Source organism: Manis pentadactyla, chromosome 4 (assembly GCF_030020395.1).
Source record: "Manis pentadactyla isolate mManPen7 chromosome 4, mManPen7.hap1, whole genome shotgun sequence".
In the NCBI taxonomy this organism is placed as follows: Eukaryota; Metazoa; Chordata; class Mammalia; order Pholidota; family Manidae; genus Manis; species Manis pentadactyla.
In genome coordinates this window covers 122369519-122387227 of record NC_080022.1, presented here as the reverse complement: position 1 = coordinate 122387227, position 17709 = coordinate 122369519, and the positions used below count along the sequence as shown (strand labels likewise).

The 17709-nt window shown below is 41.9% G+C and overlaps 1 protein-coding gene across 8 annotated transcripts in view; it reads right to left on the bottom strand.

The window, feature by feature from the left end:
- Positions 1–456: 456 nt before the first annotated feature.
- Positions 457–17709, bottom strand: part of SPECC1 (sperm antigen with calponin homology and coiled-coil domains 1) — a 296321-nt gene continuing 279068 nt past the window's right edge. For all 8 annotated transcript variants that reach the window (XM_057500817.1, XM_036920665.2, XM_057500818.1 and 5 more), the window contains one exon: positions 457–3873. In XM_057500817.1, coding sequence (XP_057356800.1) covers positions 3784–3873 — 90 coding nt within the window. In that variant the 3' untranslated portion in view covers positions 457–3783. The remainder of the gene's footprint in view (positions 3874–17709) is intronic.

The window sequence follows — 17709 nt, the reverse complement described above, 5'->3', positions numbered from 1 at the left end:
AGACACCAGTGAATGGTGGCCTCTGGTGACACGGAGAGCCACACGCCACCTGATGAATCAGCCTACACACCGGTGTCCTGTCTGTTAAAACTCTATTAACTCTGCTCCTGTCTTGGCATAACTCCCTCCTGCTACCACCACCTTGAGTGTGGTTTCCAGGCCCTGGGATGAAGTTTGGTCACGGCTGCGTGGGGTGCCAGTAGTATGCATGTCCTATGTGCACAGCTCTGCAGCAGCCTGCGGGGGGACTTTCACGGGAGACTGTGGCGATGGCAGGGGGCAGGGGAGGGCAGTAGGGCCCTGGTATCTTTCAGTAATGTCAGCAGGAGCAGCTGCAGCGGGGACCATGGCCCAACAGGGGAAGATTCATGACAGGGTTAGTTTAAAAACAGACAGAATGTAAGTTTGGCATTTTAGGAAATACAAACAATAAATGTCACTTGGAAAGATTCATAATCATACAGAAACAAAATATATTTATTAGGAATATTACAGTCATACCTGCACACTTACATGAGAACAGTTAAGCGCGTCTATGTTGGCATGCCACCGACACCGCCTGGTGCAATCGGGTGTGCTCGCTATGGAAACGAGGGTACAGCTGGATCAACCGCATTCAACCCAGACAGTTAAAGTTAGTGAGCTACTCAAGATATTATCTGGTTTAGACAAACGCTAACCTGGGTCAGAGAAGTGACATGCCCAGTGAACTTGGACAAATGACACATTAAAAATACTTTTAAAAAAAGTCACTAGGTTATATACTGCACATCATTGACAGTTCATCTCAAAATGGCACTCGAGCTTCGAATGGGAGATTCGCTGCTGCATTTGGCAATGGGTTTGTATTTCATGACCCAAGTCCTCTTATGTCCACACACGGGGGAAATGCCTGCCATCCCCTCCATGGGTGAGAAGAGGGGGTCAGGGTGGGGATTGAGAGAATCCGGCAGTGCTTCTGTGGCGAAGGGGGTGCTTCCGTGGCGAAGGGGGTGCTTCCCCCAAGGCCTCTGATTTCCAACACTGCCAGATGGTTTGTTGCCCTGGGGTACTCTGGTTGGCCTCAACTAAAGCTGCAAGACAACAACAGGATGAAGAACAAAAAGCAAAGACTAACATCATTTTTGAACTGAGACGTGTGGATCTGCCCCGGGTTCCTGAGAGTGCTAACCCAGTGAGGCTGGGTTGTGCGCCTCCATCAGTCAACCGAGGTTCAAGTCCACAAAACAACTCAATGCAAAGAGCGAGCTTCTCTTTCTGTCTTTAAAAATCTCCTCCACTCTCCGGTGTCCTGTATTTTGCATGTCTTTCATATAAAAATAACCCATTAAAAAAAGCATCTGCAGAACAATCAAATAATTTAAAGTGACTAACTCTTGGCTGAAGGAAGATGGGAAGAAACCTGGATATCTGTCACCTGTGAAAGCCTCAGGGCAGAAAATGGAATAGTAAGGTTTGCTGACACTACCCTTTCTCAATCTATCAATTTTCCACATTCACCTTGTCCTCTGAAGTCTTCAATTAAAAGGAGATCTAAAAATCACAGCCTGTGACCCAGCCCTGGTTGGGACAGCTTCCCCCACGGCCTCATCCCACACCTCCACTGCCTCCTGCCCCTCCCCCAGGACCCAGCGGGGCCAGGACTGCCAGACCCTGTGTTTCTATGAGCAGGACATTTACTCTTTATAAGCATGCTCTCTTCAAGTTATAAGAATAAGCTGCACGTGGCTGTTCTTTCATATGACACTTTTCTTTTTAACCTAAAGGGAGCAGGCCGCAGCATGGAGCAGGGAGAGACGGCTTCGCCCAGAACTCAGAACCACTTATGCTTATCACCCAAACCAGGGCACCCGTAATGCGCGACACCTGCTCCAGGCATCCCGAGACCTCAACTGCCTCTCTCCGACAAAACGCTGTACTAACTCCAGAGCAAACACAACAGCTCAACCCAGCTTCTAGGGATATCACTGGTCCGCACTGTAATGGTGAGCAGGCAGAAGCTCGAGACAGTGAAAGCATACCAGTTACACCAACAGGGCAGATGCACGCAGCACCGCCACTGTGGACTTCCACTTGGATGCGTTCACCAGGAAGGAGTCAGTTAGATTGTTCCGACTGTGCTTCTAACTTCCATTTGAAAACCTGGGGGCTGGTTACGTAGTCATTGTCACCAAGCTCTGCTCAGGAGCAAGCTGTGCTCACGGCCCGGCCCTGGGTGCCCTGAAGAAACGTGCTCGGTACTCAGTGGTTATCGGGGAACTCGAAAGTATACAGAAGACATTCCTGGTCCCATTTCAGATACTGATTCAACTGATGGGGCAAGTCAGGAGCGTGGGCTCTTAACAGGCTCCCAGGAGCTTCTGCTCTACAGCCAGAGGAGAACCACAGGCAGGACAGCCAGGGAAGCTTGCCCGCCCTGTGAGGGGCCTCCCCCAGGCAGGGCCTGGCCACAGACCCCAGGCTCCATGGCTGGAAACGAGGGTCCGACCAGCCATCAGAGACTTGAAGTAATGACGGCAGCATCGTAACCCTCAGTGACTTATGTCAGGATTTCCCTTGGTCAGAGGGGCGCTCACAGCAAGAGGTGGGTACCACCAATTCACCCCAACTGCCATGGCAAACTGCACCCTTGTTTACTGCCAATGGCCCTTTGTTTGCCCAAAAACTACACCACAGTGCTGCCAGGTGGTCACGTGCACCGAGCACTTGCAGGCAACGGGGCTGCTTGGGGAGCATGATGGCAGGATGGCAGTTAACCACGCCGTCCATTAGTTTTAAGCAGAGCAGCTCTGCCTACCCCTAAGGGCTTCCTTTGGTCTGCAGTGTACAAGGCCTGATGATGCACTAAAAACTAAGTTTACAGTTGAGATATTGTTTAGATTTTCCATCTGCCCAGTATCCCAAGAAATATACATCCTCAGACTCCTTGTGCAAATGAACAGCCTGGCAGGCACAGGCCATTTCACACACGAGACTTTCTCTTAGCTTCTGCATTGGGACAAATGTGTGCAGGCATGAATAAATGGGGCATGAATGGTGTGGGTGGGGTTACTGATGTTTCCCTTTCTGCATGTAAGCCAGCGGCCAGGTGGGGGCATGTGTGTGGCCACACTGAGCACACAGTGCGGGGATAGCAGATGCTTCTCTCTGCGGCCACCCCACACGGACCTCACAAACTGCCAAGGGCTCTTTTGCATTCTCAGATTTTGTCTTCCATACAAAGAACCGAACAAGTGACAGTGAGATCTAAAAAATGTAATCAAGTTCTAGGTGTTAAACCAGTCACCTAGAACATAAGCGAATTTCAAAAAGGACGGCTTGTGTGTTTCCAGGCTGCTTGAGGGCAAATGTGTCTTTTTGTGTTTTGCTGGGTATTTTTTTTTGAAGGAGTGGGAGGTAGCAAGGGAAAAAATCGGCTTTTTAGTATAACAATGACTGGTCTGGAAGTGGTGCGTGTGGTGAACCTCAATGCGGCCACGCGTGAAGTCACAGAGGGCGTGGAGATGTCCTGTGTTCTCATGGGAAGGAGCCTGGTGAGCTCTCGAGTGTGGAAGGAGGGAGGCCCATGGGACAGCAAGGCTTCCCCAGCTTATATTGCCAATGTGTCTGGATTTAATATGCACGGTGGAACCCGCTGTGTTTCCTGCGTGTTGGTCCCCCTGGACTGAGCCTTCTTTGACATCCAGATAGCTGGGTGGTGGGCAGGGCAGGGCCTGTGGAAAGTGACCACGTGCTTCCAGGACAAACTGCAGGAGTTGGCGGCTGCTCTTGGGCCCTCAGGGTTTACGTCTCAAAGTACTTGTAGATCTGGGCCACATACTGCATCACACTCTGCCAGTCGGGCCGGTCTGTGTGCAGCATCTCGCTGAGCTCCTGCAGGAGACGGGAAGAGGTCAGCGGGGGAGGACACCACAGACCCCCTTCCCAAAAAGGGGCTCAGATCCAGGGTGGGCCAGGCTGCCTAGAAACCCGCCATGTACACGGATGGGAGGTGTGGGCAACATCGAGATGGTGCTAAATGTGATTAGTTAAAAGAAAAGCCTTTTCTTCCCATTTAATCAGGAGATACCGTCCCTTTTAAAAAATGTTAGACGTGACCTCCCACCCCTTTCACCTTTTAACAGCATGGCAGCATTTTTAAAAGTTTGAAAAAAGAAAATCACCCATAATTTCATAATTTTCACTTTTCTAAGTTACATTTGAATGTCCAGCCATGTTCTCCTTCGCTTCCATCTCATATGCTGCTGTGTGCTCTGTGCTATCTGAATGTTTTTCATACACAGTTCCCTTGGCTGTGCTGCATGCTGGCTGCCAGTGTGCAAGGGAACCGCTGCCCCACAGTTGCCAGGACAGCTGGTTCCTGGTGTGCAGTTTGCGCCCATGTCTTCACCAGGACAGACTCTGCAATAAGCATCTGTTGAATTTGTGGCTCGAGATAAATTCCCAAGAATGGGATCATCACGAAAGCCTTGGAACCAATTGAAAGTGCAACCACTGCTTTACTAGAATTAAATGTTGCCACTTAATGTTGTGGTGATGTTTTTCCTCCCTAACTTAGGGGGCAATGCAGGACGGGAAGGTGGAGGCCAGAACGTGACAGGCAGGAGGGCTGGTGCTCTGCTGATCTCTCAGTGAAGTCCTGAGATTCATGCCGCTGAGCACAGTTAATAGCTCACTTTGGGGTTCCTTTTGTGGTCACAAGAGAGCAGGAGGAAAGGACCCTGATATAAAACCAGAAGCAGGGATGCAGTGGGGAAATAAGGCTGAACTTAGCACATCTGCTCTCGGGTGGTGACAGCTAGCTGGAGCCTATAACCAGCCATTTATCTTGTTTCAACATCATTTAAATACACTTTACTGATTCTGCTCCCTGCTTGTGCTAAAAAATTGTCATGGGAAAGGGGTGGAGAAGGGCGATGGGACATGCCACACAGACATACCTACAAACAATGTAAAAAGGAAACAAATTTTCCCAGAATATAAGGCTAAAAAAATCACCTTCTACCTAAAATACTTTAGTCAGGGCTGTGCACACAGACTTTTGCAGGAAAAGCTAAAATTCTTATAATAGGAGGCTTGTTGACATGATGATACAGAAAAGCAGCGATCAGGAACTGAACGTGCTCTCTGGGAAACAGACCAGCCCTGCGAGGAGGGTGCCTGCAAATGCAAGCGAGCTGGCAGGCCCTCCCCCACATGGCAGCGAGGGTGTGTCTTCCATCCTGGAGAGGATCTGGAGGTCTGACCCATATTCACAGTTTCACTCAGGTTACTTTATGTGCCTAAACCTAACCATAATTAAATTAAAAATATTTAGGCACACTGTCAACATCATATCTGAACATGTTTGAATAAATAATTTAGTACCTTTCAGGAGATGGGAGAGTATGTGGTGTTAATAAATATCTGATAACATGAGACATTTATGTGAACACCAGACCCAGATGGAGTCACTGGTTAAATTCTACCAAATATTTAAGGAAGAAATAATACTATCCTACACAGTCTCCTCCAAGAAATGGAAGAGGAGGGAACACTTCCTCAGGCATTCTATGAAGCCAGCACTAACCTCGTACCAAAATCAGATAAAAGCATTATAAGAAAACTACCGATCTCTCACATGAACATAAGATACAAAAATCCTTAACAAATATTAGCAAACTGAATCATGATCAAGTGGGGTTCACCTCAGGAATGCAAGGCTGGTTTAACATTCACAAATTAATCAAAGGTATTCATATTAACAGACTAAATAAGAAACCCATAAGATCATATCAACAGATGCACAAAAAGTATTACACAAAATTCAACAACGATTCATGATAAAAACTCTCTGACAACTAAAAGTAGAAGGGAATTTCTTTCACCTAACAGAACAAAAACCAAAAGCTGAATCATACTTAAGGGTGAGAGACTGAATACTTTTCCCCTAAGACCAGGAAGAGAGAACAAGGTGAGGATTCAACACTGTACCCAAGTTCTATTCAACATGGTATTGAAGTTCTAGCTAGTGCAATAAGGCAAGAAAAAGAAACAAAAGGTATACTGGTTGGAAAGGCAGAACCAAAGCTGTCTTTTATTTGCAGTTGACATGATTGTCTATGGCGAAAACTCCAAAAATCTATCAAAAAACCTCTTGTAACTAATATGCAAGTTTAACAAGGTCTCAGGATACAAAATCAATAGCTCTCCTATATACCTGCAATGAATAACTTGAAAAAACATAACAAAAAGACATTTAAAAGGCACCAAAAAACAATGTTGATGAGAGACATCAAGAAGCTCTAAATGAATGGAGAAGTGTTCTATTTTCATGGATTGGAAGACTGGGTTTTATTAAATATCAACTCTTCCCAATCTGAGCTATAGATTACAATATAAGGCCAATTAAAATCCCAGCAAGCTTTTTCTGGTAGAGAGCAACAAATTGATTCCAAAGTTTATAAAGGCAAATGTACTAGAAAAGTCTAAACAATTCTGAATAGAAGAATAAAGTTGGAAGACTTGATTTCATTATTTACAAAGCTGTATTAATCATTCAGTGTGGTATTGGCCAAGGATCATGTTATATTTATTTTACTACAATAAAAATACTTGAAAAAAAAAAAAAGATGATGATGAGGCTTCCTGCTCCTGAGAGCTCACATCCTGAGAAGGGAGAGGATAAACCCCACAGTCAACATACATAGCACAGAATATGTTATTTAGTATTACGAGTAAATTGTGCCTTAAGAGCACACATGGTGGGCAGGGCTTCCTGGAGGTGGGGTCAGGAAGCGGGTAAGACATGGGCTCTGGAACTGGCCTGCCTGCCTGCCTTGACTCTTGCCTTTGCTGATCACTAGCCATGTGACCTATTATGAACAGCATGTGCCTCAATGTTCCAACATGTCGGAAAACGCCTGGCACACAGCAAACACTAAAAAAAATTTTTTTCAAAAAAAAAGCACAGGTAGCCTTGCTGTACCTGGGAGGGGGTGTTTTCCCTCCCACCTGCCTCCCTAGCCCAAACTTCTCTTTCCCGACTCTCCCTCAGGAAAATAAATAAATAGATAGATAGATAGATAGAAAGAATTTTCTTCATGCAATAAAATGAATTAACTAAGAATCCTTTATAAAGTTTATACTACAGAGCAGGCTCAGTCATGCCTAAGGAATCATTTTATATCCTTGTAAAATCCTGAGTTATGATGATCTCCTTCCACAGGTGACCTGAAGAACTTAATCTCTGTGTGCATGACTGTTCCAGGGACACAGTGGCTTACTCAGTAAGCAACACCCTCACAGACTGTGCGGCCCAGGGTGGGAGTGTCCATCAACAAGACACAAACATGTCTCCCCCGGAGGACACACACCCTGGCTGTTTTCATAGTATTGGCAAGGATGCTACATACCCTCTCTCACCTGTTCTGTGAGGAATGCTCACACTTGTGATGTGAGCCAAACCTCTGTATTACACTGTGGATGACAAGGAATGTATTCTAAAATTTGAGGAACAGTGGAGAGCTTTCACTTTAAAAAATCTCATCTACTAATATGTTATAACCAGAAACCTATATTTACTTAAATATACACAAGTAAATCAACTTTTTTTCCTAACTAACCTAACAACAGAACTTGATCAAAGACCTGAGATTATTACCATTGCCAATTCTGACTGGATATAAATTATCATGTGTAATTAAATATATTATTTTTTAATCCACATCAAGATACTGAAAAGCAAATTTAATAACGTGGGAAGTTTCTATTTTGTTGATGGACACATATATTCCTAAATACTTTTGAGATTCATCATTATATTTATCAGTATGTCCTCACAGATATCCGTATGAGTGCATTTGCTGGCTTTGAGAATAATCTGAACAGAATGATCCCATTTGCTTCCCGGCTTTCACTAACTTCTGTAGTATATTAGGTGAAAAGGAGGAAAAAAATGTTAAATTGAAAAAGCAGATATTAACTAACACTACAAAGAAAAACATATTCAGTGTATAACATAATTTTGTAACAAGTTCTCATTATATCTTTGGTTGCTTATGTGATTATCCGTTGTTGCATGTTAGCTGTTTAGAATTTCAGGAGGGAAGGTAAATCAGGCTCCTGTTACTCTGTCTTGGGCAGACATGTAGGTCCCCTCACTCCTTTTAAAATTCTATAGCCTTGTTATTTACATGATAGGGATATCTGTTTCTTAAACATTTTAATAGAATTTGGGTTTACTGAGATATTTTTGTTTGTGTATGTGACTACATTTTGAACGACAAATTCAATTTCTTTAATGGTTAAAGTTCTCCTTTTTGAATAAGTTTTGAAGAAATATTTACACTTAATATATGAAGAAATACATTTATATTTCCTTAGAAAATTGTTCATTCTGTTTCAAACACAATAGCATAACATTGTTGATAGCAGTGAAATTTCTACAATAGCTATACTTTCACTTTTTCATTTCTCAGATTCCCTACATCCTCCAAGGGTTAATGGAAGTATGCCTTATCTCACTGTTATTTCAACTTAGATTTTCCTGATCACTAATGGCTGGATATCCTTTTTTTTTTTTTTTTTGGTATCATTAATCTACAATTACATGAGGAACATTATGTTTACTAGACTCCCCCCATCACCAAGTCCCCCCCAACATACCCCAGTACAGTCACTGCCCATCAGCATAGTAAGATGCTGTAGAATCACTACTTGTTGGACATCTTTATAAATGTTTATTGGCCATTTGTGAGTTGCCTATTATAGCCTTTGATAATTTTTACTAGCTTGTCTTTTATCATTGGTTAGTTGAAATAATCTGTTGATTACCTGTCTTTGATTTTTCTGCAGTTTCATTATGATGTCTCTGGATGGATATTTTGTATTATTCTGTGTGGGGATTCATTAAGAATCTGTGGTCTTTCATCATTCTGGAAAAACTTCAGGCATGATTTCTTCATATATTCTCTCTCCTATTCTTTCTTTCCTTTTCTGGAATTCCCCTGGACATGGGGCTTGGACACTGTCTGATTTTATCTTCTGCATCTCTGAAGCTCTATAGGGCACTATTAGCTGGTTAACCCAACAGTCTTTCCCAACCTCTCTCTCCTTTGCAGGCTTTTCATCAAGAGGATGAAAAATGTTATATGCTCAGTTTCTCAAACTCCCTTGCAGCTGGGGTGGTCATGTAATAGAGTACTGCTGGGGAACTAGAGGGACTCTAGAAAGCCTTCTAAGTTCCAGCTAAAGGAAATCAAACCCTGCTCTATCCTGTTCCCCTCTGTCCTGCCCTCAAGAAGGGAGTGATGACTGGAGCTTCGCAGCCACATTCAACCATGCAGGAACAAGTATGAGGACAAAGAGCCAACAGAGTTAAGATGGGAGAGTATAGAGAATAGACACTCTGGGATCTCTGGTTACAATGTAGAACAGTGAGGCAATCCTGAAACTACTTTTGGACTTCTCACTAAAAAAATGAACAAACAAAAAACAACTTTATGGTTTGATAGTTGAGTTTTCCATTTCTTGCAGTTGAAAACATACTAATAAAACCCCCTAATAATATAAAATATTTTCCATTTTTTAATGTCTCTGTTTTATGTTCCTGGTAATTTTCTTAGGTCTATTTTCTACTTCAGTAGTTCTCTCTTCTGCTGTATCTAATCAGTTTTTCAACCCAACTGGTGCTTTTAATTCCAAATTTTTATTTTGTCAAGTTTTGATTCTTTTTCCAAATCTTTTTTTATAGTATCATGCTCCTTCCTCATGATTTTTATTCCTTTTTATCTCTCTAGTATGTTTAAGCATAGTCTTTTGTAGTTTCTTTCTTATTGTTTCATGATCTCAAGTCCTGGTAGATGACTTTCTTGTTTGTTGTATCTGCTAACTAGCTTAAGTAGATCATTTCTGTGAGTGTTTTGTAATTTTGGATTGTGAGTGTATTTTCAGGAGCCACTGTACTACCAGCCCAGGAGCTTCCTACACCAGAGACAGTATAAACTAGGGGCTTCTTGCAGCACAGATATAAACTTGGACACCAAACCTCATCTAGCCCGGTTTTCTTTTCCTACAGATTTTGTTTTGTTTTGTTTTGTTGGTCACAAAAAAATCCAAGGTGGATACCAAGCTTGCTTATCACCTCCCTACACCAGCAGGTGGAGTATTTTTTTTTTTTTCTTTTTGTGAGGGCATCTCTCATATTTATTGATCAAATGGTTGTTAACAACAATAAAGTTCTGTACAGGTGAGTCAATGCTCAGTGCACAATCATTAATCCACCCCAAGCCTAATTTTTGTCAGTCTCCAATCTTCTGAGGCATAACAAACAAGTTCTTACATGGAGAACAAATTCTTACATAGTGAATAAGTTACATGGTGAACAGTACAAGGGCAGTCATCACAGAAACTTTCAGTTTTGCTCATGCATTATGAACTATAAACAGTTCAAATATGAATACTCATTTGGTTTTTATACTTGATTTATATGTGGATACCACATTTCTCTCTTTATTATTATTATTTTTAATAAAATGCTGAAGTGGTAGGTAGATACAAGATAAAGGTAGAAAACATAGTTTAGTGTTGTAAGAGAGCAAATGTAGATGATCAGGTGTGTGCCTGTAGACTATGTGTTAATCCAAGCTAGACAAGGGCAATAAAACATCCACGTATGCAGAACATTTCTCTCAGAATGGGGGGGTGAGGTTCTAAGCCTCACCTCTGTTGATCCCCAATTTCTCACCTGATGAACCCACTGCGACTGTGCCTGTCTTAGGTTGTTCCTCCCTTGAGGAATCTTACCCGTCTCTGGCTAACCAGTCATCTTCCGGGGCCATACAGGGAAATGTAAAGTTGGTAAGTGAGAGAGAAGCCTTATTGTTGAAACGGTTAACTTTTTATTTCTTTGCATATTTATGCCCTGTAGCTTCTATGCCCAGCATTTGTCTTGAGGTATCTTTACCACTTGGAAGAATTATGATACTCAGTAAATTTGATATGAGGCACGAATTCTATTTAAGGGTTGTAATTAGGAAAGAAGAAGAAAAGCTATAGAAGTAGCAGGCAGAAGAAAACCTGGGAAGATTGATTATTTCTTTGACATATCTTCTTGTAGAGTAACTTCAGCATGTATAGGTTTTAAGCTACTACTTAAATTTCACACACACATTAACATAATAGGAGTATAGTTACATAACCAAAGCATATCTGTAATTACCAGCCATCTCCAGTGAAACCAAGAAAACCAGTTAGGCACCTTAGGCATTTGTGAAAACTTATCTATGATAGGGTGGATATTGTCCAACTGAACTTGAACAGTCTGAGAAAAATCAGACAAATTAAAACAACCCATTCCTGGGAAATGGTCACATCCCCCATGTTCTTTTAACAGTAAATAGTCTGTAGTTGTAAGATTTTGGAGCGCTACAATTTGCACTTCTCCTAATTCTTGGTTGAGTTCCAACAGTATAGATCCAGTCAAATTTGTTGTTTTACTGTATGCACAGGCCAGCTTAGATATCTCCTTCATTGCCATGGCAAGTCCAGGAACCGTTGGGATGAGTGCATCTACAGCTGTAGCAGTGCATGGATGTCTGTTGGGGTTTTTTGATGGTCATCTTCTGGCATGAATCTTCCAGAGAGTGCTGATGTTGGAAGTTCTCTTTCATATCGTATCTTAGTTCATTTTCGGGGTAGCCCAGTTAGGCTTTGATCTTCTGTATAAACGCAAACAGACCCTTTGCCTACAATTTTATATGCCCTTTATACCCTTATGTAGAACTCATTGGAGGTTACCACACGGGAACTGCCCTTTTTTTTTTTTATTTTTATTTTGGTATCACTAATCTACACTTACATGACGAATATTATGTTTACTAGGCTGTCCCCTATACCAGGTCCCCCCTATAAACCCCTTTACAGTCACTGTCCATCAGCATAGCAAAATGTTGTAGAATCACTACTTGCCTTCTCTGTGTTGTACAGCCCTCCCTTTTCTCCCACCCCCCCATACATGTTAATCTTAATACCCCCCTACTTCTCCCCCCCCTATCCCTTCCTACCCACCCTTCCTCCCCAGTCCCTTTCCCTTTGGTACCTGTTAGTCCATTCTTGAGTTCTGTGATTCTGGTGTTGTTTTGTTCCTTCAGTTTTTCCTTTGTTCTTATATTCCACAGATAAGTGAAATCATTTGGTATTTCTCTTTCTCTGCTTGGCTTGTTTCACTGAGCATAATACCCTCCAGCTCCATCCATGTTGCTGCAAATGATGGGATTTGCCCTTTTCTTATGGCTGAGTAGTATTCCATTGTGTATATGTACCACTTCTTCTTTATCCATTCATCTATCGATGGACATTTAGGTTGCTTCCAATTCTTGGCTATTGTAAATAGTGCTGCGATAAACATAGGGGTGCACTGATCTTTCTCATACTTGATTGCTGCATTCTTAGGGTAAATTCCTAGGAGTGCAATTCCTGGGTCAAATGGTAAGTCTGTTTTGAGCATTTTGATGTACCTGCATACTGCTTTCCACAATGGTTGAACTAGCTTACATTCCCACCAGCAGTGTAGGAGGGTTCCCCTTTCTCCACAGCCTCGCCAACATTTGTTGTTGTTTGTCTTTTGGATGGCAGCCATCCTTACTGGTGTGAGGTGATACCTCATTGTAGTTTTAATTTGCATTTCTCTGATAATTAGCGATGTGGAGCATCTTTTCATGTGCCTGTTGGCCATCTGTATTTCTTTTTTGGAGAACTGTCTGTTCAGTTCCTCTGCCCATTTTGTAATTGGGTTATTTGTTTTTTGTTTGTTGAGGCGTGTGAGCTCTTTATATATTCTGGACGTCAAGCCTTTATCGGATGTGTCATTTTCAAATATATTCTCCCATACTGTAGGGTACCTTTTTGTTCTATTGATGGTGTCTTTTGCTGTACAGAAGCTTTTCAGCTTAATATAGTCCCACTTACTCATTTTTGCTGTTGCTTTCCTTGCCTGGGGAGATATGTTCAAGAAGAGGTCACTCATGTTTATGTCTAAGAGGTTTTTGCCTATGTTTTCTTCCAAGAGTTTAATGGTTTCATGACTTACATTCAGGTCTTTGATCCATTTTGAGTTTACTTTTGTATATGGGGTTAGACAATGGTCCAGTTTCATTCTCCTACATGTAGCTGTCCAGTTTTGCCAGCACCATCTGTTGAAGAGACTGTCATTTCACCATTGTATGTCCATGGCTCCTTTATCAAATATTAATTGACCATATATGTCTGGGTTAATGTCTGGATTCTCTAGTCTGTTCCATTGGTCTGTGGCTCTGCTCTTGTGCCAGTACCAAATTGTCTTGATTACTATGGCTTTATACTAGAGCTTGAAGTTGGGGAGTGAGATCCCACCTACTTTATTCTTCTTTCTCAGGATTGCTTTGGCTATTCGGGGTCTTTGGTGTTTCTATATGAATTTTTGAATCATTTGTTCCAGTTCATTGAAGAATGTTGCTGGTAGTTTCATAGGGATTGCATCAAATCTGTATATTGCTTTGGGCAGGATGGCCATTTTGACGATATTAATTCTTCCCAGCCACGAGCATGGGATGTGTTTCCATCTGTTAGTGTCCCCTTTAATTTCTCTTAAGAGTGACTTGTAGTTTTCAGAGTATAAGTCTTTCACTTCTTTGGTTAGGTTTATTCCTAGGTATTTTATTTTTTTTGATGCAATTGTGAATGGAGTTGTTTTCCTGATTTCTCTTTCTGTTGGTTCATTGTTAGTATATAGGAAAGCCACAGATTTCTGTGTGTTGATTTTGTATCCTGCAACTTTGCTGTATTCCGATATCAGTTCTAGTAGTTTTGGGGTGGAGTCTTTAGGATTTTTTATGTACAGTATCATGTCATCTGCAAATAGTGACAGTTTAACTTCTTCTTTACCAATCTGGATTCCTTGTATTTCTTTATTTTGTCTGATTGCCGTGGCTAGGACCTCCAGTACTATGGTAAATAACAGTGGAGAGAGTGGGCGTCCCTGTCTAGTTCCCGATCTCAGAGGAAATGCTTTCAGCTTCTCGCTGTTCAATATAATGTTGGCTGTGGGTTTATCATAGATGGCCTTTATTATGTTGAGGTACTTGCCCTCAATTCCCATTTTGCTGAGAGTTTTTAACATGAATGGGTGTTGAAGTTTGTCAAATGCTTTTTCAGCATCTATGGAGATGATCATGTGGTTTTTGTCTTTCTTTTTGTTGATGTGGTGGATGATATTGATGGACTTTCGAATGTTGTGCCATCCTTGCATCCCTGGGATGAATCCCACTTGGTCATGGTGTACGATGGTTTTGATGTATTTTTGAATTCGGTTTGCTAATATTTTGTTGAGTATTTTTGCATCTACGTTCATCAGGGATATTGGTCTGTAGTTTTCTTTTTTGGTGGGGTCTTTGCCTGGTTTTGTTATTAGGGTGATGTTAGCTTCATAGAATGAGTTTGGGAGTATCCCCTCCTCCTCTATTTTTTGGAAAACTTTAAGGAGAATGGGTATTATGTCTTCCCTGTATGTCTGATAAAATTCCGAGGTAAATCCATCTGGCCCGGGGGTTTTGTTCTTTGGTAGTTTTTTGATTACCGCTTCAATTTCGTTGCTGGTAATTGGTCTGTTTAGATTTTCTGTTTCTTCCTGGGTCAATCTTGGAAGGTTGTATTTTTCTAGGAAGTTGTCCATTTCTCCTAGGTTTCCCAGCTTGTTAGCATATAGGTTTTCATAGTATTCTCCAATAATTCTTTGCATTTCCGTGGGGTCCGTCGTGATTTTTCCTTTCTCGTTTCTGATACTGTTGATTTGTGTTGACTCTCTTTTCTTCTTAGTAAGTCTGGCTAGAGGCTTATCTATTTTGTTTATTTTCTCGAAGAACCAGCTCTTGGTTTCATTGATTTTTGCTATTGTTTTATTCTTCTCAATTTTATTCATTTCTTCTCTGATCTTTATTATGTCCCTCCTTCTGCTGACCTTAGGCCTCATCTGTTCTTCTTTTTCCATTTTCGATAATTGTGACATTAGACCATTCATTTGGGATTGCTCTTCCTTTGTTAAATATGCTTGGATTGCTATATACTTTCCTCTTAAGACTGCTTTTGCTGTGTCCCACAGAAGTTGGGGCTTAGTGTTGTTGTTGTCATTTGTTTCCATATATTGCTGGATCTCCATTTTGATTTGGTCATTGATCCATTGATTATTTAGGAGTGTGTTGTTAAGCCTCCATGTGTTTGTGAGCCTCTTTGCTTTCTTTGTACAGTTTATTTCTAGTTTTATGCCTTTGTGGTCTGAAAAGTTGGTTGGTATGATTTCAATCTTTTGGAATTTTCTGAGGCTCTTTTTGTGGCCTAGTATGTGGTCTATTCTGGAGAATGTTCCATGTGCACTTGAGAAGAATGTATATTCTGTTGCTTTTGGATGTAGAGTTCTATAGATGTCTATTAGGTCCATCTGCTCTACTGTGTTGTTCAGTGCTTCCGTGTCCTTACTTATTTTCTGCCCGGTGGATCTATCCTTTGGGGTGAGTGGTGTGTTGAAGTCTCCTAGAATGAATGCATTGCAGTCTATATCCCCCTTTAGTTCTGTTAGTATTTGTTTCACATATGCTGGTGCTCCTGTGTTGGGTGCATATATATTTAGAATGGTTATATCCTCTTGTTTGACTGAGCCCTTTATCATTATGTAGTGTCCTTCTTTATCTCTTGTTACTTTCTTTGTTTTGAAGTCTATTTTGTCTGATATTAGTACTGCAACCCCTGCTTTCTTCTCGCTGTTGTTTGCTTGAAATATGTTTTTCCATCCCTTGACTTTTAGTCTGTACATGTCTTTGGGTTTGAGGTGAGTTTCTTGTAAGCAGCATATAGATGGGTCTTGCTTTTTTTCCATTCTGTTACTCTGTGTCTTTTGATTGGTGCATTCAATCCATTAACATTTAGGGTGACTATTGAAAGATATGTATTTATTGCCATTGCAGGCTTTAAATTCGTGGTTACCAAAGGTTCAAGGTTAGCCTCTTTAGTATCTTACTGCCTAACTTAGCTCGCCTATTGAGCTGTTATATACACTGTCTGGAGATTCTTTTCTTCTCTCCCTTCTTGTTCCTCCTCCTCGATTCTTCATATGTTGGGTGTTTTGTGCTGTGCTCTTTCTAGGAGTGCTCCCATCTAGAGCAGTCCCTGTAAGATGTTCTGTAGAGGTGGTTTGTGGAAAGCAAATTCCCTCAGCTTTTGTTTGTCTGGGAATTGTTTAATCCCACCGTCATATTTGAATGTTAGTCGTGCTGGATACAGTATCCTTGGTTCAAGGCCCTTCTGTTTCATTGTATTAAATATATCATGCCATTCTCTTCTGGCCTGTAGGGTTTTTGTCGAGAAGTCTGATGTTAGCCTGATGGGTTCTCCTTTATAGGTGACCTTTTTCTCTCTAGCTGCCTTTAACACTCTTTCCTTGTCCTTGATCTTTGCCATTTTAATTATTATGTGTCTTGGTGTTGTCCTTCTTGGATCCTTTCTGTTGGGGGTTCTGTGTATTTCCGTGGTCTGTTCGATTATTTCCTCCCCCAGTTTGGGGAAGTTTTCAGCAATTATTTCTTCTAAGATACTTTCCATCTCTTTTCCTCTCTCTTCTTCTTCTGGGACCCCTATAATACGGATATTGTTCCTTTTGGATTGGTCACACAGTTCTCTTAATATTGTTTCATTCCTGGAGATCCTTTTGTCTCTCTCTATGTCAGCTTCTATGCATTCCTGTTCTCTGATTTCAATTCCATCAATGGCCTCTTGCATCCTATCCATTCTGCTTATAAACCCTTCCAGAGTTTGTTTCATTTCTGCGATCTCCTTTCTGGCATCTGTGATCTCCCTCCGGACTTCATCCCATTTCTCTTGCGTATTTCTCTGCATCTCTGTCAGCATGTTTATGATTCTTATTTTGAATTCTTTTTCAGGAAGACTGGTTAGGTCTGTCTCCTTCTCTGGTGTTGTCTCTGTGATCTTTGTCTGCCTGTAGCTTTGCCTTTTCATGGTGATTGTAATAGTTTGCAGAGCTGGGATGAGTGACGGCTGGAAGGACTTCCTTTCTTGTTGGTTTGTGGCCCTCCTTTCCTGGGAGAACAGCGACCTCTAGTGGCTTGTGCTGCGCAGCTGCGCGCAGACAGGGTTTGTGCTTCCTGCCCGGCTGCTATGGAGTTAATCTCCGCTGTTGCTGTGGGCGTGGCCTGGCTCAGGCAGCTACTCCAAAATGGTGGAGTCGCGTTGGAGCAGGAGCGGCTGGGAGGCTATTTTTCTCCCTAAGGGGCCTCCCTGCTCCCTGCAGCCCAGGGGTTAGGGTGCCCAGAGATCCCCGGATTCCCTACCTCTGGATTAAGTGACCCGCCCTGCCCCTTTAAGACTTCCAAAAAGCACCCGCCAAAACAGAACGACCACCAAAAAAAAAAGACAAAAATTTTTAAATAAAAAAAAAAAAAATTTTTTTTTAATTAAAAAAAAAAGGTGTTCGCTCGTTTTTTTTTTATTCTCTGGTGCCAGCCTCAGGCCTCTGCTCACCGTTCTTGCTGCCCTGTTTCCCTGGTATTGGGGTCCCTATCCCTTTAAGACTTCCAAAAAGCGCTCGCCAAAACAAAACAGCAAAAAAGCAGAAAAAAAAAAATGGTCGCACGCTTTTCTTATGTCCTCCGACACCGGGCCTCTGGTGCCTGCTCACTGTTCTTG